Source organism: Terrapene carolina, unplaced genomic scaffold, assembly GCF_002925995.2.
Source record: "Terrapene carolina triunguis isolate 2854851 unplaced genomic scaffold, T_m_triunguis-2.0 Scaffold238, whole genome shotgun sequence".
Taxonomy (NCBI): domain Eukaryota; kingdom Metazoa; phylum Chordata; order Testudines; family Emydidae; genus Terrapene; species Terrapene triunguis.
Window position 1 is genome coordinate 14,328,027 of NW_020664589.1, and position 25,176 is coordinate 14,353,202.

The 25,176-nt window shown below is 42.7% G+C and overlaps 1 protein-coding gene across 2 annotated transcripts; it reads right to left on the reverse strand.

Annotated features, from left to right (window-relative positions):
* Positions 1-294: 294 nt before the first annotated feature.
* Positions 295-24,953, reverse strand: STOM (stomatin). Of its 2 annotated transcripts, none has more exons than XM_024211142.2 (7): positions 24,803-24,953; positions 13,345-13,445; positions 12,324-12,396; positions 10,690-10,772; positions 6,452-6,655; positions 5,573-5,707; positions 295-2,219 (listed from the first exon to the last, which is right to left on the reverse strand). In XM_024211142.2, exons 1-7 carry the CDS (start codon positions 24,861-24,863, stop codon positions 2,025-2,027), a joined length of 852 nt encoding a protein of 283 aa, XP_024066910.1. In that variant the 5' UTR covers positions 24,864-24,953; the 3' UTR covers positions 295-2,024. The 2 variants fall into 2 exon arrangements, with proteins under 2 accessions (XP_024066910.1, XP_024066909.1); XM_024211141.2 differs by having other exon boundaries at positions 13,345-13,448.
* Between the last annotated feature and the right edge of the window lie 223 nt (positions 24,954-25,176).

Sequence of the window (25,176 nt, forward strand, 5' to 3'; positions counted from 1 at the left end):
CCTCTTACATCGCCCGTACTACAGCTAAGAAGCCCTCATGAAAGGATTGCGTACTACATTTTGTCGTACAGGAAATCCTGACTCATAGCCTGTAGGTATAAGAACAAGACAGACCAGTAGTCACAGACAACGGAGAATGGAGTGCTGCAGGAATGGTTCTTAATGCACATAATCAGTTTGTGGGGCAGTAAGAATTCATCCAGAAAATGTTGGTCAAGAACAAAAGGTGCTTTTTGGCTCATTCCATTACTAAATAGAAGTGATGTAAGCACAAAATGAATCACACCCGAGAAGTGATTAAACAAGAAAATACATACTTTATTAAGGGCAGCGTGATAACAAGGGCACTTCTGGAATCCATCATTGTCTTTAGGTTTGTTTTTGTCCTCCACTCCAACTACCCCGTGCTTAAAGATGGGCCCAGCTCAGTGGAGTTGTTCCAGTGCAGAATCTGGCTCAACATCTCACCACAATCTCTAATTACATCCGCTAAACAGGTGCAGGATATGGCTGTGCATTTCAGAGATAAGCACGTGAAGGCGAGGATTAGCAGAACTGAAGAAGCCACATGCTTCTGGGGTTAGCTATATATGCAAATCACCGTGAGAATTTTAATTTCCTGTTTGCTCTCTCTGTTATGATCATTTGCTTCCAGTCAGATGAGACAGAGATTTGTAAAACTAGTAGCACTGCTCAGAGCAATATCAATTGGATACATCAGAGCAATGAAACTTCTAGTATTACCCTAGAAAGGGAGTCAGAGGGAATCCAAACTACAAATAAGTAATCTAATTGAGATCAGAAAAAGAGGAGTTGCCTGAATGTTGAAATAGTGGACCAAATAGCGAATTCTCTTTTCTTGCATCATTCTTTAAAACTGGAACATAGAACTGTTTAATTTGTACCATACATTGCACTAAGATTAACAAGGCAAAAGGTAAAAGGTTATGAAATCTTCACATAGTATGCAATCACAACTGTAAGTGTTGAATGTCAAATGTTGCTTTTCAGCAGAAAACAAGTAAAAATAGTCACCAATTTCCTCTAACAGACAGAAAAGCTGTGTACAGATCTTTTATAAGAAATGATGCACAAGACTTTAAAATTACCTTATTTGCAAGAGATGCAAGTCTTAGGACTAACATACAGCACTTCAAATTGTTTACAAGCAGATTTAAAATCAAGACAAAAAAGGCTACTTATTTACAAACAAAACTCAGATTTTTTTAAAAAAAGGAACATTCCTTTAAAAAGTGGATGCACAAATAAAGGCAGATCCAGAGACATTTTAAATGCTTTAAAAAAGGCATTAATCAATACAGACAGAAAGACAGACAAACCGTGACAACTGGATAGCGTATACAAACACTGTATCCATAACTACAGTGTGCTCATACCTTTTCCGCTTTTACAGCAAGGCAGGGGTGGAAAGTTTAATTTCAGCAGTGCTGGCAAACTGCTGCATCTTGCAAGAGGGAAGACTGCATTTTAAGAAGCCACTGACCTGATTTTCAGAGAGATCGAGTATACACATTGTTTTACTTTAGCAATTGGGCAGAACTGAAGGAACAGTGTGTGGCTACCAAGAGATTCCAGCTTACATTCCCGCCACACCCAGCTCCAGGGACCCTTTTCTCTAAAGGGAACATGCACCTCAGAGTGTGTGTGTGGCTGATGAGAGGTAACCACTTCTCTGGTGTGTGATCATCTCACAGCCCTTCCAGAAGTGAGCTCTTCACACAAAGTGGTCATCTCATTTGCAAACGGGATGTGTGTGCAGGTTAGAAACGCTTGTGACCCACAGGAACATTAAAACAAGCATCTATTTGAAATTAAGAGCAGAGTTTGTTTATATAAATTGCAGAAGATTTTGATCAGTCACACTCACATACACACAAGTATCACACAAAAAAGGCCCCTTTAAAGATCCCCTCTGCTAACATTGCTTTAAGCTTTAGCAGCTAATTTGGTTTCACAGACCAGTCCTGCTGGGGAAGATCCCTTTCCCACTACATCCCAACAGTTTAGCGTTTTGCACCCATGATGCCCTGCAGCATGTCTATGGGCAGGGGGAAGACAATGGTGGAGTTCTTCTCCGCAGCGATGGTGGTCAGAGTCTGCAGGTAGCGAAGCTGAAGGGCAGCAGGGGACTCTGAAATAACCATAGAGGCTTCTTTCAGGGCCCTGGAGGCGTTCATTTCACCCTCAGCGGCAATTACCTGAGGAAGAAAAATGCATGAAACAGCAGGTCTAGCACAGTGCTAAAATGGAGGCTAGTTTGACTATTTCAGTCTCTTCCGTTGTAAGACAAGACAGTGCTCAAATGAGAGAGCTTCAAACAAAAGTTTTGGGCACCCTTTGTGCAGATTTGGTTTACAACTTAAGAGATTTGTACCTTATGAATAGGGCCCTATCAAATTCACAATCCATTTTGGTCAATTTCACGGTCATAGGGTTTTAAAAATCATAAATTTCATGATTTCAGCTACTTAAATCAGAAATTTCAGTGTTGTAGGGGGTCCTGACCCCAAAAGGAGTTGTGTGTGTGTGTGTGGGGGGTGCAGTACTACTACCCTTACTTCTGCGCTGCTGCTAGTGGCAGCGCTGCCTTCAGAGCTGGGCAGCTGAAGCGCGATGGCTGCTGGCCGGGAGCCAGCTCTGAAGGCGGAGTCACTGCCAGCTCAGTGCAGGAGTAAGGATGGCATGGTATGGTATTGCCACTCTTACTTCTGTGCTGCTGCTGGTGGGGCACTGCCCTCAGAGCTGGGCGCCTGATCAGCAGCCGCCGCTCTCCATCCACCCAGCTCTGAAGGCAGCGCAGAAGTAAAGGTGACAATACCGTGACCCCCCCCAAAATAACCTTGCAACTCCCTTTTGGGTCAGGACCCCCAATTTGAGAAACGCTGGTCTCCCCTGTGAACTCTGTATAGTATTGGGTAAAAGCACACAAAAGACCAGATTTCATGAGGGGAGACCAGACTTCACAGTCTGTGACACATTTTTCATGGCCGTGAATTTAGTACTTATGAAATAGCTGCCAGGACCTTGCCAAACAACCCCCTTTAGGATCCAGCAGAAGGGACTATAACAAACGCTGCTGCTGCACCTTGTAGGCACTTCTTGTGGGTATTGGTGGAAACTGTACTGCAGAAACCTGAGCAGAGGGGCCAATTAAACCTGAATCCACTGCTGTGCAACAAAGTTATACATTAAACATGGCTTCTACTGTAAGCTAAATCAAAGCACAATATTCTATGACTTTACTGCTACACCCTGGGAGGGATGGGATGGGATAGAGAGGAATAAACTCATCTTCATATTTCAGTGGCCTAAGATTCACTTTGAATATCAAGCTATGAAACAAGCTGGGAGGTAGATATAAAGTGGTTGTCCTCAGATTTAAGGGTGACTGCAACATACTAAACAGCTAAACCAACATCAGAACTCATGATTATAGACCTCACCGGCTAGTAATCCCACTGGGGGTCCAGATCTGAGACGGTGCATCAATACCAGATCCCTTTAAACCCACAGAAGCCAGACTGGATAGGATGAGAGTGGTGGCATGGTGAATTATAGTGTACTGGGTCCTGAGTGGGGCAAGGTAGGTATGTGGAGGATCCTTCTTTCTATAGAATATAGTCCACTCGGATTACTCTTGCAATGGGTCTCCATCCTTTTAACCATCAGACTAAGTGAAATTATTTGCAGATTTCATACTGTTTAGCTACCCCAGAACAGGTCTAGGAATTACCATTTGGAAATACAAGTTACTGCCTAGAACCAAGGCCTCTTTCTAGCTGCCCTCCCAAGTTCACCTTTCATAACTCCTAGCAATGAAATACAGATCTGCTCTTGTTTTTATTTCCTCACAGAAATATAAGAGGGCCTGAACAATTTTTAAACAGGAATATACAAGTGGCTCAAGAGGTCTCATTAACTATTTCCCTAGGGGTGGGTCTCTCCTCTGTCTGTATATGATAATTAAGGCTGTGATTTAATCGGAGTATTTTTAGTAAAAAAGTCACGGACAGGTCACGGGCCAAAAACAAAACAAAAAAATCACAGCCCCTGACCTGTCCATGATTTATACTAAAAATACTCATGATTGAATCTTGGAGGGGCCCGCTGTGGGGGGGGAACCCGCGGCTGCCCCGCCCCCGCCTGGGGGGGGGGGTACCGGGGGGGGGGGGGGGGGCTGCTGCTGCTCTGGCTCCCGCCGGGAGGAGGGAGTCCCCGGGGCCAGCTGCATCGGCCACTGCTCGGGCGGTCCCCGGGGCCAGCTGCATCGGCCACTGCTCGGGCGGTCCCCGGGGCCAGCTGCATCGGCCACTGCTCGGGCGGTCCCCGGGGCCAGCTGCCCGGGGCTGCCAGCGCAGCGGCCAGTGCGGCTGGCTACGGGACCGTCTGAGCGGCTGGCCGCAGAGCTGCTCCAGCAGCGCCCAGCGTGGCTGTCCCCAGGGCTGCCTGAGCACCTGGCCCCGGGGCTAGCTGCTTGGACGGCCCTGAGGTCAGCCACACTGGCTGCTGCAGGAGTCACGGAGGTCACAGGAAGTCACAGACTCCACGACTTCCGCAATCTCTGTGACAGACACGTAGCCCTAATGATAATGAATAAGAAGTTGGATGCCAAGAGTCAAAAGGGAAATAAAAGGATACCCTTAAGTCAAATGTAAGTTCCATAGCATCAAATGGACTATGATGAAACCTCCCATTGCTGAATGGTGATCTTCGGGTTTCACAACGAAGATTTGTTTTTCTGATCAGACGAGGCTCTGAGCAGACTATTAACGTGTTCCTACTAGTGAGAGACAAACTTCTGAATCCCTGTCTCAGACTGGAATTCTTAAACACAACCTGCAGTTTCACACTCAAGCTAACTCAGTAAATACAAAACACACAAAATGCTTCCCGGGTTCCCCAGAGGAACTTGCTCCAGAGGGAGCAAGTTCCACAGCACAAGGTCTTTTCCAGTGAGAGAGCTTCCCAGAGCTTAGCAACAGGGCTGAGTTCCACCTAGCAAAACCAGAAGTCTCAGGGGATCTTAAATGTTTTACATCAGATTTTCTCACCCTACACTACAAGCAAAAGGGAGTAACACCACCAAATGGATGAAGAAGGCTGCAGAGTACTTTACAAACATTTAGCCTCATGAGCTCCCTAATGCATTCTTTTCTTTTTCTTTTTCCCCCCCAAATGGAGAAATGGAGACAGAGAGTATAAGGGACTTGCCTAAAGCCACAGCAAGTTAATAGAAGAGCTGGAAACAATGCAGAAGTCATGACAGTCTCATACTTCAGCCACTAGGTCATGTGATCTCTCAAGACTCCATTCTATTTAAGTTTTTCAGAACTTGCTCTTGGGGGGAAGGTAGGGAAGGTTGGGATTTCAGGGTTCACAAAAATGAGACAGATGGTGTGACCCAGGATGAGTGCTGGCTTCCAAAGACAGCTCTACCAGAATCTTGCCCTGCATACCCCATGCTATTCTGGCTGGAGATCTCCATCCTCAGAGACAGCTTCACGTGACATTATTGATGAAAACGCAAAGTATGTTGAAGCTACTGTATTACCTTGGCTCTTGCCTCCCGGGCAGCTTCTGCTTCAGCAGCCATTGCTCTCTGTAGCTGGACTGGCAACTTTACATCCTTAATCTCCACGCGTTCCACCTTAATTCCCCATTCATCTGTTGCCTCATCGAGTGTGACCTGTTAAAGAGGCAAGACAAAGGTGCTAGATTCATTTACTTGGCTACATTACAAAAATCATGGGTAAAAAAAAATAATGTAGTGTTTAAACAAAGACACAGAACACATGAATTGAGTCAATAAATAATATTAATATTTGGACATCTCCTTGCACCTGAGGATCTCAATGCACTTAGCTGAAGGTTGTGTCATCGTTGAACCATGTAATATCAAACATTTTGAGAAGGGAACACAAGCTGGTGGTCATCTCTTCGAACTATATCATCGGCCTGAAATACTGGTGCAACCCACCCTTCAGGCAACAGTGGTCTTCCCTCTGTCCCAAGATTCTGTCTGCATCAAGCTGGGGAGGGTCTTCTCAAGGGTCCATGAACACGATTCTAGCATCCCTTTGCAGCAGCCTTCACAGCTCAGGGGAGGACCTTTTTATTAGAGTCAGGCAGTAGTTTTGCCTCTTTGGGATTATTTTTCTGTACTCCACCCTGCCACCTACAATTTTTAAAGCTAAAAACTAGATCTCATTGGCTCACTAGCCCATTATTGCGTCATTTGCTCCTTTTTATATTTGTATGCTGTCACAACAGCTCTCATGGAAGCTTTATACAAAACCCCAAATCCAAGGTTCACCTAGATATGCTCGGCTCTTCTCTGTACTGATGTACAAGCCTGACCCTGCAAGGTGCTCATAGCCCTACAGTTTAGCTTTTCTGATTACAGAAGCAATGCCCCCAGCACTGCTCATACCTGCATGCTGTGTGCAATTTCTTCTCGATCAGACAGGATCTGAGAGAGGTTCTTGGTCCCCAAAACGTTCCTCAGGGTGGTTTGTGCCAGGAGCCGGGTGGCCGAGTCTGCATTTGTGATATTTGCAACAGCAAGGGTGGCATTCTGGACTTTGTAATAAACCACTCCATCCACGTTAACTGTCACAGAGTCCTTGGTAAGGATCTATAGGGAGGTAAGAAGTCTAATAATTAAGCAGAACAACAACGACGAATGAAAAAGACAACAGAAGAAACTCTAATTATACTACTATGAGAGAGAAACGGGCCTATTTGAGTGGGGCCTAATCTACAAGTTTCTATTTTCTTTAGGTTCTGTAAACTTTTTCTTCTTCTTTTAAGCTTAAGTAGGATTTATATTAATAGAATCTGACAGGTCTTTTGCTCTGAGATGACCTTCATCCAATCAGGCCACCAATTGTCTAGCGCTCCAATTCTTTGCCAGCAAAAAGCCCAGAATATTTTAAGGAATACTAAGAGAACGAAATATGGATGAGTCTAAGTATGAGTGAAATAAGAAACAAGAAGCTATTATATCACTGTTCACATCTAGAACATGTAGAAACCCAGAGGTACTTGACAATCTGTAACTCCCCAGACAAGGTATAAACTATCGAGCAGAGACAACAACCTCTGGTTCCCTGAATTGCAGTCCTGCCTCTGACGTTCTGAAGGCCAGTGAACTCCAGTCACTCGCTTTGTTTTTTATTTTAATTTTTTCTTTTTCCTATTGTGGTTTGACAGGGAAGCCTATCACCCCTAATTATGATTTTTCCTTTAACACTTTCTAAGATGTGAATGAGCAAGTGTGTGTGTGTGAGAAATAGCATATGCATATGCAAATTTTAAGTCCTATAAATCACTTTGTGTTAACATGGACAATACAAATGTGTCTGTGCAAACTACTCTGCTCCCAAAGGGAACTTATGGGTTGTTAATCACTACGTATCATAGCAGAAATAAACTGGTCAGGGAATGAGTCAGCTGTAGAAGTCACCTAGTAACAGGGAACCTCCTTAGGTTTCCAGGGAGTGTACGTATACAACTGATCATGTGTTACATTAGCTTCATGAGTCATGTCTTGATCGGCTCATTGGATGAACACAATCAATAGTTGATTCCATGTTAACTGTAATTCTGATTTGATACTTGTGCTGTTTAATCCTTAATTAGTTCAGTAAAAATTATAGTAGTTAGTAGTTTTGATTTTAAGGTTGCCTTTTCTTAATTTGTAATAAAATCCATAAAAATAATAAAGCTGTTTTTTCTTTCAAAATTGCAACAAGAGTCACAACATTTTCTCCAGGGTTAAAGGTAATTTAGTAAAGTATTTAAGAGGTACAGTTCTGTACCTAAATTTATATCTTTAGCCCTCACAATTATATGCTGGTAATACCATGTGGGGAACAATCCTGAGTCTGCCAGGAGGGGGTAGTCCTAAAACTGTAGGTTGTTTCTATCTCAAAAGAATACAATCCGTAGGGGCACACATGTGTATGTATATTTACATATACGCATATACGTGAATGAACCATCTCAGGCTTAAACTCCTTTAGACTAGGAGGAATTTGGGGTCAAGCTGCTTGTCACTGAAAAAGTAACTTTTTGCTAGGTTTGCAATAAGGTGTTATTGACCTCAAGGTCATGAGGTGTTAAAAATCCCCATATAGGTAAACAAAAACAAACAAAAAAACCCTCAGTAAAAAGAGACATTTACACTAAATATACCTGTCCTACTTTGCTAGTTCCAGAATATTTCACAGAAGCAGAACAGACCAATCTGTCATAAGCAAAGTGGCAAGATAAAAGGACAGATACCATATATCAGAGAGTGGGCAAAAGCTCATATTAGCACCCCGGACTGAATAGTAGTGTGAGGCAGCGTACATCATTGAGTGCCCAAATCCCTAGGTCCTTCTGGCAGGGGAGGCTCTGAGAACATTCAGAAAGCAATAGGGCTGAGAACTCCATGGTTTTTATTTAAATGCAAAGGTAGGAGTTTGGACCATTCCATTCGCACGTGGTTAAGGATTGCTCTCTGGTTAAGAGCAAAAAAGCAGACAATCAAAATAATGTATAATGACAGATGACTTGTTTGATATTTGTATATGTGGGGAGGTCACTTACAACATGGGTGCCATCTCATAGCAGATATCGCGTGCTTGTGATTCTCACATCCATGGTACATTACTTATGAGATCACACTCATCAGATAAGATGCACCTGACTATGTGTGTCAATATATAAAACAAGAACAAAGTAGGTGACCTACTTAGTAACCAGATAGGAAAAAAGGAAGTGGTATTTTTACTCTGCTCTTTAAAAGGAATGCCTCAAACAGGAATTTCCATGTAGGTGTGGGTAAAACAGAAGACAATGCCATTAGTCAGTGCTTATCTGGCAAAACAGAAATGGCCATATAAACCAATCTAGCCTGCGACCCTGTCTCAGCAGTGGCCAATGCCAGCTTCTTTAGAGAGAAGTGTAAACCCCCCAATAAGATACCTTGCCATAGAAAGGTATACAATAGAGAGAGGTTTCTGCCAGTTAATGCCCAAGGCACTGATAAGCCTTGCAAGTATTTCCCCCAATATGTGCAACTGCAGATGCTTTTCTTCTGAATAATCCTTTTTGCAATCTTATTGCTGTAGGACATTATGGAGACAAATAGCTTAATTACATGTTGCATAATCCAGCACTCCAAGTATAGCAAGAGGCAACCAATTTACATCAGTTTATAACACCCCCATCACCTACTTAACACAGAGAAAGGACTTTGATTTTTTCCATTCTCCTCTTTAAAGCACGTGTTACAAAAGTACATACATAGGAATAGGAAGGCTCAACACAATACTTAACTGTGCTCTTCCCTCTCTGAGCATAAAACAGTTTTGACTTTGGCTGGATGAGGAGGTTTTAAATTGCTCTACTATTCGATGTGCATAAACACAACGTAAACTGCAAACACTCATACGATAACTTAACCAGACCCTGGGGCAGAAGCCCTCTCTCTTCTTCAGGACCGAATGTTTATATCACTTCTTAACGGGTTCAAAGGAGAGAGGAAAATACTGTGGTTTGCCAAGGAACACACAGCTCTGCATTCAGATGTTTCCACAGAGATGAAAAGAATAGCTGGAATGGTACTGCTTAAAAGCAGCACTTCCCAAGCAGCAGCAAGGTTATGACTTTTTTTTTATTATTATTATTGTTAAAGCACTGAATTTGGCTCTCCTGGTAAACAGGAGGAATGGGGAAAAACACTTCAAAACTACTCTCGAAAAGCTTGTGAGTAACCACTCACATCAGCTGGCTACTTAAGGAATTAGTTTTCCCAGCAAGAAGGCCTAATGGATTTCATCTGGCCTGACACCAGTTTTATTTATTGCTTTTCTTATGGCTGTTGATAACGGAATGAGACATGGATTTGCCAAGCATCCACTGCATGCTTTTAACTGGACTAAGATGTCATATCTGGATTGCAGTGGGAATGGTCCACTGCAGAGACTTTCCAAGCCAAGTTCTAATGATCTATTATGTTTGTATTATTATTTAATATATTTGTAAGCAGTGCAAGAGACACGCTTGGCATTTAATTGAGAGAACAAAGACACCACCTCTCTCCAAGGAGTTTATAGTCAAGGATAGATACAACAAAGTGTGACTTCGGGAGAGAGGATCTCTGGCAAGGAAAAGGACATACAAAATAAAGTCATGAGGCTGCTTATAATGTTAGTTCCTTTTAAGATGATAATAAAAACACACTACACTGTGCAGGGCTGGGAAAAGTAGAGTCCATGTCTAAGGGATTGTGGCCTTTGAGAAGGGTCATGGAGGAGGGGGCATGTGGTCTGCTTGGCCAGCTACACTTACTGCTCTTACACCTCAGAATACATTAGTTACAAACTTGTTGGAGCAGTAACCTCATAAGGAAAGAGTTTTGAATGTGTCAGATCACACTGCTCAGAATCCAAACACACACAGTTCCACTGGCATGTTTTACAAAACTGATTTGGTCAATACCAACAGATTTTAATAAGGCAATAGCTGGAGAGAATTCCTTGGAAAACATCTCCTGGCAAATCAGGAAGTAGAAGGGGGTTCAGAGAACCTTAAAGAGAAGAAAGGGGTACAGAGTGTTGAACTCTGTTACATTTGATAATAAGTAAAGACACTACTTAGAAAAAGGGAAAAACTTACCTCCTGGGGAGGTATATCAAATGAGATTGTCCTCATATCCACCTTGATGAAGCTGTCTGTGCAGGGCAGGATGAAGAATAGACCTGTACACAAAAATCCACCCCACATAATGAGACAGTGGACCATTTATACAAGTTTATTTTAGCAGCAATTTGTGATCATCTCATCCTAATTCAATGTTTCTAGACAGTTTGTCAGGATCCTGGCAGCTTTTGATTTTTTTTTTTTTTTACTACCAGGGTTTTGCACTGCAGTTAGTGGATCTTAAATTGGGTTCAGACATTATCAGGGGCCAGAGTTTCAAGAGCTTAGCACTCTCACTTAGGATTTTCAAGAGATATCAACAATGTGTGACAATGCATTCAATGCTCTTCTGAAAATCTGACTCTTCTTTAGGGAGTTGAGCTCTTTTGAAAATCTGGTTCCAAGTGGCTACTTGGCACTGGGGAGGGGATGTCATTATTTACTTCCCATGTCCGGACATGGGGAAACATTCCAGAAGCACCAAGATCGTGGGATAATATGACAGGAAATTAGTGCTTCTGCTGCTCATTCCCAGCATTAGGCTTGACAGCTGAAATCAATGTTGTAATCCTTTAAGGTCTTGGCACCACTTCTAAAGTACACAGATAAAGTTTTCAAAAGTGCCTAAGTGACTTAGGAACCTAAGTCCCATTTTCAAAAGCATCTAGGCTCTTAAGTCATGTAGGCATTTTTGAAAACTTTACCCCACATGCAATTAAAAAAATGCCTTCATTTGATTAGATTGCTTGTTTCATACATTGTTCCCTATTCTCCCCTAAAAAATATGCATAGCCCAAGGAGGGCTGGATGAGACTCACTTCATAGGGAGGGGACAGGGAAGCTAGGCAGTCACTGCCTGTAACATACTACTCACTGGATAAGCAGAAGCCTTCATTCTCAAGGGCTATGAATCCAGTGCCTTTAATGTAATTCATTTAAGGTTAAACTACAAGGACTCCTATTTTATCACTCCCTACAAAATTACAACAATTTATAATTTTATGTATTTATTAGGCACGTTAGCCCTCAGATCCTGAGCACCCTAAAGGTAGAGCATGTTCCAAAAGAAATCACAACCGGTGTAAAGAGTTGAATCCTATATATCCAAATAGCTTGGGCGACAGGGAATCACTGTATAAACAAAGAGCTATTCGATGTAACCAATGCAAGTTGAAGACATTACCTCCACTAAATATAATTGAGGCTACTTGATAAGAGGAGTTTTACTGAAACTTTCAAATAAGTTTGAAAGACACGTCCAAACCATACAGTCCCTCCAATAAATTAGAGAGGGAAATAAAAATTTCTTCAGTTTGCTCAGAAAATTGCCACCATTAAACTCCAATTTATATTGAGGGGACCTGACATATAATATAATTTTGAAATATTTTATTTTCTAGGCAATTAATGTTTACTTTAAGCTAAGATAGGCCACCCAATGCCTATTTGTTTGGGTTAAATTTCAAAGAAATCCATTCATTCATTTGGTGAGTCATTTAAAAAAAGTACCAAGCTAATAAAGTGCCTTTACACTGCCAATGTGCTTTCATCTTGCAGACCATCATATAACTGAATCACATGCCTTATGCTGGATCCTACATAGGACTGACCTGGTCCTTTTGCTCCACCCCTTCCGATGCGTCCAAGTCTAAAGATGATGGCTCGCTCATATTCCTTTATGATCTGTAATGAGAAATCAGATGTTTAATACAAAAGTCTCCATCAAGAATTTAGATACAATATCTTGGCTTCCAAATATATTAAGGATAACTCTGAATAGTCTCTGGTCTTGCAGAACGTAACATGCACACTTTTCATGTCCTCACCCCAGCTGTTCTAAGCAACAAATACTAAAGGGGGTTGTCTGTCAGAAAAATATTCTAAAGGATTAAATCTTTTGGGGTGTGGAGTAATTTTCCAAGGAGAGAGATGGCAGCTCTGTCACCTGAAGGGGGACAAAACATTGGAAATACACTATCAGGAGCACTACTGCACTGAGGCGGGCAGATGGACTAGATAGGGTCTAATGGCCTTTCCATTTCTAATTTTTCAGGTTGTGTTGTGTTTTTTTCTCTTTAATAAAAGGTTTATAATTTCCTCTGCCCCAATTGAAATGCATTAAAAAAACTGAGATTAAGCCAAAATATAAGCATTTTCCCAGGGTCCAGAAACCCCAAGCTCAGGGAATTGAGTGATAACACAACCTTGTAAGTGCTTGTCATTCCATTATAAATGTAAGGAGTGGCTCCTCAAAATTAATACTTGTTCTTGCTATTATTTTGACCCTCCAATGCAGTTTAGACAGGGATGAAAATTTGGGATTCCTCTCTTCTCCCGCAACCTCTCAGCGTTTTCCCTTTCCTCTTCTTTCCTACAGAGTAGTAATTGAGATGCCACTGAAATTAGCCTTCTGACTGATATTACAGAAACATGGCAATTCTTGTGTGCCGGGGTTGAATACACTGAGATGTTAAGGATTGTCCTTAACCATGTATTATGGTCAAGGTAAGAGGGATCAGGACCAGCTGGGTTTTGAGACAAAACAGTGAATTGGACAATGTTGTTAAACTATTAGGAAACAATCTGCGCCTTTTTAAACTTTGGATCAAACTTTCACGTGAACATCTTTACCTTTATGCACAGCCAGATTGAGATTGGAAAGGTAATAAGGACGAAGAAGAATGAAAAGATCACTAGCAGCCATCCACACACACCAAGGCTAGCGTCGGTCTCTTCTGGAAGAGAAATGTAGATATTTTAATAGTTAAAACAGAACCATCTTTGTTCTATTAAATCATTAAAATTTAAAGATACAACTACACATTCCATGCTATAAGTCATCATGAGAAACATCCCTTAGGACAAAGCCAAACCTCATTAGAATAAGAGCATGTTGGCCACATTATGGACTTAATTCTGCTTTTGCTTCCACTGACGTCTCTAAAGCTGCATTTGTAAACCTCAGAGAGCAGAATCGGGGCAAGTGAATGAAATCACAGAATTGAAGTATGTTTAATCCACATACCTTAAAGATATGAAGATATAAATTTAAGACACTGCAATATTTTACCCAAATCAGTTTCCTCTCTCTCTGCCAGGAAAGATTGTGAAGTAATAGTAGAAACCTGTCTGTCAGGCTGATTTAGAAGCAAGAAGAACACATTGCTATGTTTGCCCAAGAAAGAGGTAAAATACCAGTTGCTTCTGCAAATAATTCTAGTGATTTACACCACTGAATCCTGAGTAACCTATCACAGAAGGTGCCAAGTGCTGCAGTTGCCCCCCTCCCCCCACAAAAAAAATCACCTGAAGACCCAAGAAGATGCCCATTCTCAGAGCTGTCCTATCAAAAAAAATTCTAGAAAGTAGGATGAGATACAATGCTTAGGGAGCTGCTTGGCTCCTCAGCAAAGGACATGTTCCTGCTCAGCACTTTCCTGCTGAAGGGTCTTCATATTAGAGGAATACATGCTAGTCCTCTGCTGTGAAATGGCTGCCCTCTCTCTCACCCAGACTCCACAAGAAAGGTTTCCTGGAGCAAAGAAGAACAACAGCCAGTAGTTCTGAATGGTTCAGAGCTTGAGAAGAGTCTGCCAACTGCCATCAGGGTGATGCTGAGCTGTCAGGTGCAGACATGAAAATGGACACTCATTGAAGAGGAAGTTCTTCATCATTCCAGCTAAGAGTCTCAACTACCGTCCAAAAGTCTCGGTTGCCAACTGTAGAGTTCCCAGGGTGAAACTGATCACGGGCAAAAGCTGCATTGATACTAGGGGATTAAAACCACCACCATGCCACTGAAATTCATCCCCACCATCACCCCCACTCCTTAGCCCGTTAAAATCCTTAAAAACAAAAGTTCTGACATGTAGTACAAGAACATGTATTCAAAAAATAAATAATGAAATAAAATTTAAAAAAAAAATCACAATGCTAAGATGGGTCTGCTAAGATACACATAACACAATACTTTAACATCTAAATTATAAGACTTTCCTTTGGACCATGCTTCTGGGTTTTGCTATATTCCACAAACATCAAGATGGTGCATGCTCAACTGTAAACAAAAAGTCTTTTTATCCTGACATAACTGCCATTCTACGCAAACTCCGCTTTTCAATCCATTTCACAGGACCTGGGATTTATTAAGCAGTGGACTGTGCTAACCAGATGTTGGAGTTCTAGGAATAGTGGTCAGAGAACCTATCAGCTTCAGCTGGGTTTTATTTGAAGACTTCTGTGTCTTTCCCCTCAGGAAACACACAACTGATTGTTTTCTATACTCAATAAAATTACAATTCCCTATATCAGGGGTGGCCAATCTGTGGCTCCGGCGCCACATGCGGCTCTTCAGAGGTTAATATGTGGCTCCTTGTATAGTCACCGACTCCAGGGCTGGAGCTACAGGTGCCAACTTTCCAATGTGCTGGGGGGTGCTCACTGCTCAACCTCTTGCTCTGCCACAGGCCCTGCCCCCACTCCAACCCTTCCCACCCCCTTCCCCGAGCCTGCGGTGCCCTCGCTCCTCCCCCCCAGAGCCTCCTGCACGCCACGAAACAGCTGATTGGGGGGTGCGGAGAGGGTGGGGGAGGCGCTGATCAGTGGGGCTGCCGGTAGGTGGGAGCTGATGGGGGGGCTGCTGATGTATTACTGTGACTCTTTGGCAATGTACATTGGTAAATTCTAGCTCCTTCTCAGGCTCAGGCTGGCCACCCCTGCCCTATACATACATACATACATACATATATATAAATATATATATATAAATAAAAGTAACTCAATTGCTTCACAAAGGATTAACCCGCATGTTCCCTGCTTCCCGCTCTATCAAGTCCTGCAGGTCAGTATGGTTCCCTTTCGTAGATGGGGACACTCTTAGAGAGGTTAAAGTCTATATTTTCAAGTGTGTCCACTGATTTTGGGCACTTAACTTTAGACAACAAGGGCCCGCTTTTTAGAGGGGCTGAGCACCCACAACCCCAACTGAAATCAGTAAGAGCTGCATCTATTCAGTGCCTCCAAAAAATCATGCTCCAAGGGTCTCAAATTGAGATACCAAAAATTTGAAAATTTAGGCCTAAACTGATCTGACCAACCTCACACAAGAAGTCAGTAAAAGAAGCCCTGAGGCTTAGTTTCCTCCTTCAGTCAACAGTTCAGCTCTGAGGTATTCTTTGGCCTTTCAGCTAAGACAATGTAATTTATCTTGAGGGGGATGGACGTCACAATCCAATATTACTCAGAAAGGTAGGACGAACTGATTAGCCTCCTGTCCTTAGCCAAGAATGAAAAGAAACATCAAAGACAAGTTAGCTCAAGCTCAAGAATGTGCTCACAATACCAACTCAGGGCTTCTTGAAGGAAAGACCCCATGACCTGTTCCTTAGTAATAAGGTTATTTGTGGGTAACGGGGACATACAGAGGACAAAGAAACTATTGCTACAATTTGGTAATCAAGGAAATGATAAACGATTGTGCACAAAACTATTAAGCAAGCAGCTGTCAAAACCTGGTCATTCAGAGTGTGTTCACAATGCAATTAAAAATGCATAGCTGGCCCATGCTAGCTAACTCAGGTTCACAAGTCTCAGGCTCAGGGGCTGTTTCATTGTAGTGTAGGTGGTCAGGCTCAAACTGGGTCTCCGGGACAGTGATTTCAATACGATTTGCTGGCACTAAAGTCACTTGGGAGAAAAAAAAAGAAAGAGGATATTGTAATATGTTTGGTGCCTCATCTCAGCCCTGTGCCTTTTGCTTGGACAGACACTACATGTCCTCAGATCAAGTATATTTAAAAAAAGGTTTTGCACAGCTTTATATACAGCATTCACTCCTGGGCTCAGTCCACCTCCCACCCACTTTTAACAGATTCTAACACTTCTAACAGATTTTAACAGTACCGTAATGCTTGGCAGAGTGTGACAAAGAACAAATCATTCTTTTCACTAAATGCCCACCAAATAATTGACAATAGAACTGCTAAGAGAACAGGTGTGCAGCATACTAGGTTCTGGGATGAAAGCAGCAGCAGATGAATAAAGACACATGTTTCGGTTTCAGCACAGGTAACTGTAGAATGGAGTTCCACTTCCACTGGAACAAGAGAATCAGATCAAGACAGATTAATAGAATGAGCTAGAAATGGGCAGAGAGGAAGAATGGTTTGTGAACTGGACTGGGATTCTGAGAACTGGGTTCTGTTCCTTGTCCTACCACAGCGTCCTGGTGTGACTGAAGGTGCCTCACTTTCATGTCTGTAAAATGACACTCCTCCCATCCCAGAAGCATATTGTGAGGATTAACCTGTGGGTCCATGAGATCACCCGATACTACAGCAGTGAGCACCATACAAAAGCTCATCAAAAACAAATTATTATTAATTATATTAATGTAGGGCCTAGGAGTCTTAGTCATGGACCAGGACCCCATTGTGTTAGGTGCTGTACAAATACAGAACAAAAAGAGTCTCTGCCCCAAGAAGCTTACAATCTAAGCATAAAATAAGAGTCAACAGATGGATACAGACAGGGGCGTAGAAGGAAACAATATTGGTCAACATGATTGGCAGTGGCCTCAGCACATAGCAACCTAACCTAAAATAAAGGATTTAGCTTTATCATACAAAATATGGAAATCCATACTTCAAACCTCAGTACAACAGAACCCCATTTATCCAATCTAATTGGGACCGGAGCCAGATTGGATAATTAAAAATCCGGATAAACCGGAGAATTGGAAAATAAATTGCAGCATTGCCATCTAGCGGCCAAAGGTGAGATCACCCGCTTCTGGCCATGAAGTCCTGGTTGTCCGGTTAGTGCAGAGAGCTGGTTAATGAAGGGTCAGATAAATGTATTTGTACAGTAATGGATATACTGTATCTAGTAAATAAGAGGGAGGCTCTCCCAAATAGAAACAGGAACGCAGAGAGAGATTGAATTCTGCAAATTCAGAGCAACTTTATCTTTGTTTCCACAAAATAGCTCAGTGAAATCTGGTATATGCAACCAATCAAGGAACTGACAAAAACTGGCTGCTTAAAACAGGAGGTGGAAAAGAATTTATTTAGTGTATTTTGGGCCACATCTTATACCAAGTAGTTGCCTAATAAGGATGAGTTCCTGTACAAGCGTCACTGTATTGAACTTCAATATACTGCTCTCACTACACATTTGGAACTCCTGTGAGAGGAATGCCAAGGGGATAGCCACTCTTGCATGGGGGAAGAGGGAGAGAATACCAAAGGGGAGTACTATCATATGGATATGAGGAGGATTTTGCCTTTCCACAAGCTGCCATAGACTCCAAAATCTGACAGAAAACACACACAGCTAGAAGCAGATTTTACAGGTTTGTGGTCCTCATACCCACACATAATCACTGCCACAAGTGTATGTTATCTACAATAATAACTTATTAGATTAATTGATTACATAAATCCCCGCTCAGTATGTCAAATTATGCTGAATACCTTAATTTTCAATCAATTTGTAAAGCTGGTGAATTTGATTATCTGGTCTATTAAGACAGGGAAGGTGGGGAAATCAGCTTGTGCAGTTTTGTTACTCTATTTACTATATTATCACTTTCATTATATATTGAGAAGTAGGTTACCAAAGAATGACTATAATATATATCCATATGTTCACGGTCATTTATGTCAGCTTACTGGAGATGCAGAACTGGATGTAGATATGATATATGTCAGCAGCTAAAGTGCTGCAATCTGTCCTTCTTAAATTTGGGCCTTCTGGTTTCTAAGAGCCTTCAAAATGTAACATCTGTATCTTCCTCTTCCTTCTCCTCCACAAAGAAATGGTGTATAATGGACACAAAATGCCTGTATATTCAGGAAGGAAATACAGTTTGCCAAATCAGCAAACAATTTCCTGTAGTTCTTGGGCAATCACTGGGTTATTCAACTGTGTCTTGACCCAGTGTACTTAGTCTTTGCTTGTGAGTATTCAGATTTTGAAAAGGATAATAAAAGGTTTTGGCTTAAACCTACAAAGGAGCAATTTGTTGTTGTATAGAATCAGATTTTTCAACGGCTAAACAAGCTTTTACCCTTCCCAAATCCCAGGAAACTTTCCTCACAATCAGACTTCCTGTCCCACTGCTGCTTCTCAGAGCTACCAATAAAGAGGTAAATGGAAAAATCTTTTCTGGATGGAAGTTGTTTAACATGTGTTTGAGAGTTCAGCCTACTTTTTAAAAAGACATTTAAAAACAGAATGTTTCAATTCACTTATCCAAAGTCAAACCCAAAATAAAACTCGGTAGAATACAGCTCTGCAATGCTAATGGAATTCACATGAACAAACACACCTTTACTGTGAGAGCAGAAAGGTAGTTTACGTCAGTACTTTATTGCTGTATCAATATTTAATAGCATATTTCAGTGATAGGATACTCATGAGATCACAAGAGAAGTTGTCAGGATGAGCTCAAGATGCCATTCAAAACAGAGATAGTTCATGCCCTGCTTGGCTTTTTACACCCAATGAACTCTACAGAATTAGCTCATTTGGGAATTCCTAGCATTTATTACAGGATTCATCAGGAAAGGAGTGCTCTAGAGACTAACCATATATTTCACAATCATACACAAATTTCAACAGCATTTCATATGAAATATTAGTAGGAACGAACATTTCCATATCGCTACATAGTCAAACCTGACAGGGACAAATATTGTCCCACTCCATCTCAGGAGAAGAAAAAGTCATACACGCACACTGCATGATCACTAACATTTATTGCTCAGGATATATATTTAAGCTTTAATATACAGGAATCTTTTAGGCAACTGCTGAAAAACTGACTTTAATAATCATAATGAACAAAGAGAAAATCCATTAGCTAATTCCTCCACAGTAAGAGACTCAAAAACAGAGTAGTGTTACATGCTGGTAAAAACGCCTGAGTCCCATCTACACTACAGCTTCCACCACTGCTACCACTTACAGAATTGCATCATTTTTCAGAGCCGTAACTCCCTAGAGCGGTCAAGGTCTACAAAAGTCAGTACCTGTATTACAGCGACTACCAGCAACAGCAAGCTGTTTACCACAGTGCTATCTAACTCTGCTCTGAGCAGGTTTTCATAGGCAGAAATATCTGAGTCCCATGTGTGCTAGCAGTTTAGCACAGGTGAAACGTCACCTATTGTTGTAATACAAATTCTAATTCTTCTGTTTCAGCATGTGAAGAGAAAAAAAAAAAACTTGCTCGACAATTCTTTGAAAGGCAGATCCTGCATGCCCATTAAATAGCTTCTGGGCCATATCATACCACAATGGTTCCCAAGCTTTCCAGACTACTGTACCCCTTTCAGGAGTCTGATATGTCTTGAGTACCTCACTTAAAAACTACTTGCTTACAAAATCAGACATAAAAATACAAAAAAGTGTCACAGCACACTGTTACTGACAAATTGCTTACTTTCTCATTTTATCTGTATGAAATTTTAGTTTGTACTGACTTTGATAATGCTTTTTATGTAGCCTATTGTAAAACTAGGCAAATATCTAGATGAGTCGATGTACCCCCAGGAAGACCTCTGCGTACCCCTGGTTGAGAACCACTTCCATACCATATCACTTGTTTAGCATTCTTAGCTTGCTGTTGATGTCTCCTGTAACTTTTCAAAATACATATTATTTATAAACAATACCATTTGTTTTGTATTTTATATCCTTCTATTGTTTATTACAAGAGACATTTCCAAGAAAACAAGGTCTGTTTCATTAACAGTTGGTCTTCTGTTGCTTAGTCCCTATTTAAAAATCAGTCACCCTCTGTTTGTAACATCACAACTGGGTTTTGTATATAGAGTTACGGGATCGTAAACATGATTAAGAAGTCAAGTCAGCATTCAGAGATCTAAGGATCCCCACAGGAACAGAGATACTCTGACCACTAGACAATATAACAAGTTTGGCAGTCTCAGTCCAGCTAAGAATGGAGAGTTGTCCATATTGCAAAAGCCACCACCACTGGCACCGATTTACCCCCTTAGCAGCAAGGCAGAATAGAAAAGTGAGGACTGACCTATCCACTCATCCCTAAAAGAAAGTCTCGCTATAAGCCAGTGTTGGGGCAGAAACTTGTATTTATACTGCCCACGCTGTACCTGTACTTAAGACAGATGACTTAACTCTCCAGATACGTCAGTTCAACACATTTCACTAATACCAATTTTTTAAAAAGTTAACAGGATGAGGACTGAGTATCTGTCCCTCTAGGATGCTTCCATCCTATTGGGGCACACCCACTGATAACTATTGGGTTTGTTCTTTGTTCCGTTGCGCAAGTTTGTTATTTTGGTCTCTAGTGAACTATTACCACTACTGATCCTCTCCTAGCCAGTTGGGTAGGATCCTGTCAATCAAAAGGACAGCGACAAATTTGTACCCTTAGAGCCAGCAACAGACCTTTTACACAAGCTTCTCTACTTCTCCTTGGTTACAATTAAGCAACTCTATCTCCTTATAAGCAATTAATACTCCATTCTGCATTAATGGCTGGAGCGATGAATGGATTTAATGATGGCAAATTGTACTGAATCAAAATAATTATAGACATCAGTAAGGCGTATCAATTTACTGTATGAATACTTCATCTACTATGGCAAAAATAATTTACAGCCGGTGTCTTAGCCTCCATGAGAACAAAGCATACAACAACTTCTGAATGACTGATAACTCGGAATGTGAAAAGGTAAGAGAGAAATTCACTTCATCTTATTCCAGGCACTTATTCAAAATGACTGGTTTAGTTATTAATATCTAAATATCATAAAAAAGAATGATATAGATCTTTTACTGGATACCAGAACTAGGCATTGGCCCCATGCCTAACAATACAAACAGGCATGCTGATATTTACACAACACAAGCTGCTCAACTAAACCTTTATATTTAAACAATCTTATGAATAATTCCCTCCACCCCAAACTGACTACAGCGCAGAACAAACCTATATTTAGTCGCATTCTGGCTGTCTCAATCTCCATTACATCATGTATTTAATGGCAAAATAAACTGGTTTTCAGTAGTCAAATTAGTATTGTAGGATGATAGACATGGAAAATATCCGTTATATTGAGTTCATCCTCTGAAAACCAACTCCGAGAAGTCATATGAGATGTTAAAGTGATAAGAACAGATAATACATGACACCCAAAAGACCAAAGAATGTTGGATAGTCCAACTTTTTCTAATATAGCCCAAACTGCTAGTATAAAGCACCACTGAGAAACAGAAAAAAAAGTGGAAATTGAAGAAGAGTGATCTGTGTCTAGTGATGCAAGCATGCATGTGTGTACGTACAAATTAATATTTGGTTAAAATAAAGTTTTATGAACTTCCATTATGATTATTTTGAAAATCTTGCTGTCAGGATTGTTTCATATCCCACCAATCCTATGCAATAGAGCAGTGGTTCCCAAACTGGGGTTCGTGAACTATCCCTGGGGGTTCACGAAATGTTACAGGGGGTTCTTGGGGAAAAAAATCCCTAATGGCAGACAGAGCTGTCCCTAGGGACCCCAGGCAGCCTGGGGCCAGCAGCCTGGAGCCCCTGGACTTCCAAGAGCTGAGCAGATCAATGCAAGCATATCTATCACACTCAGGAGATTTCAACTTCAAGACTCCTTATAAGAAATGGAAAGGGAGGTGGATATTTTCTGCTGTTTTTTAAATTAAATAGGCAGCTAGTATTGTTTTAAAAATTATTATAAAGAACAAGTTTAAGCTTTGTTGTAATGTGCGTTGTTTGCCAGGACTGCTCAAGACCTGAATGCTTGTGTAGGAGGAACTCTTTGAGTTGGCTTTTTAAATACCTTCATGCTGTTTCACATCTGATACTCCTTGATGAAACATAGGAGCCTTGTCTTATAACAGGCTTATTCAAAGTGATACAAACTACGAAAGTGAGATCTTGGAAGTGTGTTGCTGTTTTCATAATGTAATAAAAATACTGTCATGATAAATAATAATTAGTAATAAATAGTGTGTAATATTTCCAAGACCACTGCTTTTATAATTTATAGTCAGGAAAAGGAGAAAATCCCTGGAAATATTCATTTTTAGGAGGGGGTTCGCAAGACTTGACATTTTAGTGAAAGGGGTTCACAAGTTCTTAAAGTTTGGGAACCATTGCAATAGAGTGACCAGACAGCAAATGTGAAAAATCGGGACGGGGTGTGTGTGTAATAGGAGCCTATATAAGAAAAAGACCCCAAAATCAGGATTGTCCCTATAAAATCGGGACATCTGCTCACCTACTATGGAACCATCAGCCACTTCCTAAATTATAAGCATATGATGCTATTTTCACCATCTCATCCTTAATAGAACAGTTTGTTGTTTTAAAATCCACTATTATACTGAATAATCTGGTTAGTCACTATCATCCATCGAACATTTTGCTAATACCAAACACATTTAGTGGAGTAAACAAATCAGTTCTTCTTATTCTCATTTACAGTTAGAATTCCCTAAGGGGACTAGCTTTGTTGACAAGGATCTTAATTATATGTGGAGTTTCACTTCTTAGTGATCCAGCCATGTTATTTTCTGTCCAAAAGAAAACTGCACATCAGGTCATTTGCTAATGAAATGAACCCCCTTTCCCTACCTTCTTATTCCCATTACTACAAGTTGACACTTCATACAAGGAACTGTGAAAACTTTAGACTTATTTAAAAATTTAACCCAATTTCAAACCTCCTCCTCATCCATTTTTGCTGTGTACCCCATTCTGAGTAGCCAATCTTATAAGAGGCCTGTGCCACACATTTTGTTTCTGGACATACAGTAGAACCTCAGAGTTACGAACACTGGGAATGGAGGCTGTTCATAACTCTGAAATGTGCGTAACTGAACAAAACATTACAGTTCTTTCAAAAGCTTACAACTGAACCTTGAGCTAATACGGCTTTGAAACTTGACTATGCAGAAGAAAAATGCTGTTTCCCTTTATTTTTTTAGTAGTTTATGTTTAACACAGCACTGTATTGTATTGACCTCCCCCCCGCTGCTGCCCAGGGCCGGCTCTGGCCAGAGCGGCGGGGGCAGGGCGCCGGTGGGGAGGGCGGCCGGAGCCCCGGCTGGGGCTTGGCTCTCCCCCTCTGGCGGCTCCCCCCCCCGGCGGCCGGGGGGAGGGCGGCGAGCCCTGCTGTGGCCCTGCTCTCCCGGGCGGCCGGAGCGCCGCGCCGCCCCCCTCCAGGTGCCGCCCCAAGCACCAGCTTGGGTGCTTGGTGCCTGGTGCCGGCCCTGCTGCTGCCTGAATGTGTACCTCCAGTTAAGGTGACCAGATCGCAAATGTGAAAAAATCGGGACGGGGGTGAGGGGGTAATAGGTTCCTATATAAGAAAAAATCCCAAATATCGGGACTGTCTGTATAAAATCCGGATATCTGGTCACCCCCGTTCCAAATGAGGTGTGTGGTTGACTGTCCATTTCGTAACTCTGGTGTTCCTAACTCTGAGGTTGTACTGTAGGGTGGTGACACTGGGCGCTGGTCTAGCTGGTCTCGTTTTAGGCCACCAACCTAGGGTTGCCAACCCTGCAGGACTGCCCTGGAGTCTCCAGGAATTAAGGATCGATGTTTAATGAAAGAGGTCACGGGATGGTACCGCCAGGAATAGGTCCAACCAACATTGGCAAGTTCAAGCCTGCCCCGGCCCCAAGCTCCAGCGCGAGCTGTGCCTGTGCACGGGGGGGGACCGGGACCTGGCCGGGACAGAAGCTGCGCGCAGGATGTAACGGTGCTCGTAGCGGGGGTGGGAGCCGAAGGAAAGGGAACGGGCGAGCTGGGTAACCGGACACGGGGGTGCCCTGCCTGGGAAGCTGCGAAGAGTCTGAAGCGAACTTTGCCCTGGTTCGGGCCCGCAGTGAGCGGCGCCCGGGAGCAGCCCCGAGACCCGCCCAGGCAAGCGGGGCCCGGGCTCACACGGGCCGCTCCTGACCGGCCAGGGGGCAGGCAGCGCCCTGAGGGGAGGGGCGCGGAGCGCGAGGCTCTGCCCGCAGCGGGCTGGGCCCTGAGGGGCGCTTCCCGCCTCCTGCCCGCCGCGCGCCTTACCGCTGAAGGTGTCCGGGACCCGCCGGCTGCGCTCGGTTCTCGCTCCCTGCTTGTCCGCCATAGCCGCGTCCGCTGCGAACCGCTACCCTCCGCTCCGCCGAGTGGCCGCACCCCAGCCGCCAGCCCCGCGCTTCCCTCCGCCCTGAGCGCCCCGGGGCCGCCCCCTGCGCCAGGCCCCGCCCCGGCCCCGCTAGCAGGGCCCCCAGGGCTCGGGGCGGAGCGCGGGGCCCCCTGGTTTCCGGCTGCCCTGGGGGGGAGTCCCGCATTTCCCCCTGCGGTGAGGGGATGTGCGGGGCTATGGAGTGGCAGGGGCACAGGGGTGTCAGGGATATGGGGAGGGGGACATGGGGGTGTCAGGGAGGGAGGGAGGGGGG

Excerpts from the sequence above, each read along its gene's own strand:
- STOM (XM_024211141.2), bottom strand. The coding sequence starts at position 24,863 with ATGGCGGACAAGCAGGGAGCGAGAACCGAGCGCAGCCGGCGGGTCCCG. Across the intron at positions 12,397-13,344 it reads CAATCTGGCTGTGCATAAAG|ATCATAAAGGAATATGAGCG; the intron begins GTAAAGATGTTC and ends TTCTCATTACAG. Across the intron at positions 2,220-5,572 it reads CCCGGGAGGCAAGAGCCAAG|GTAATTGCCGCTGAGGGTGA; the intron begins GTAATACAGTAG and ends TTTCTTCCTCAG.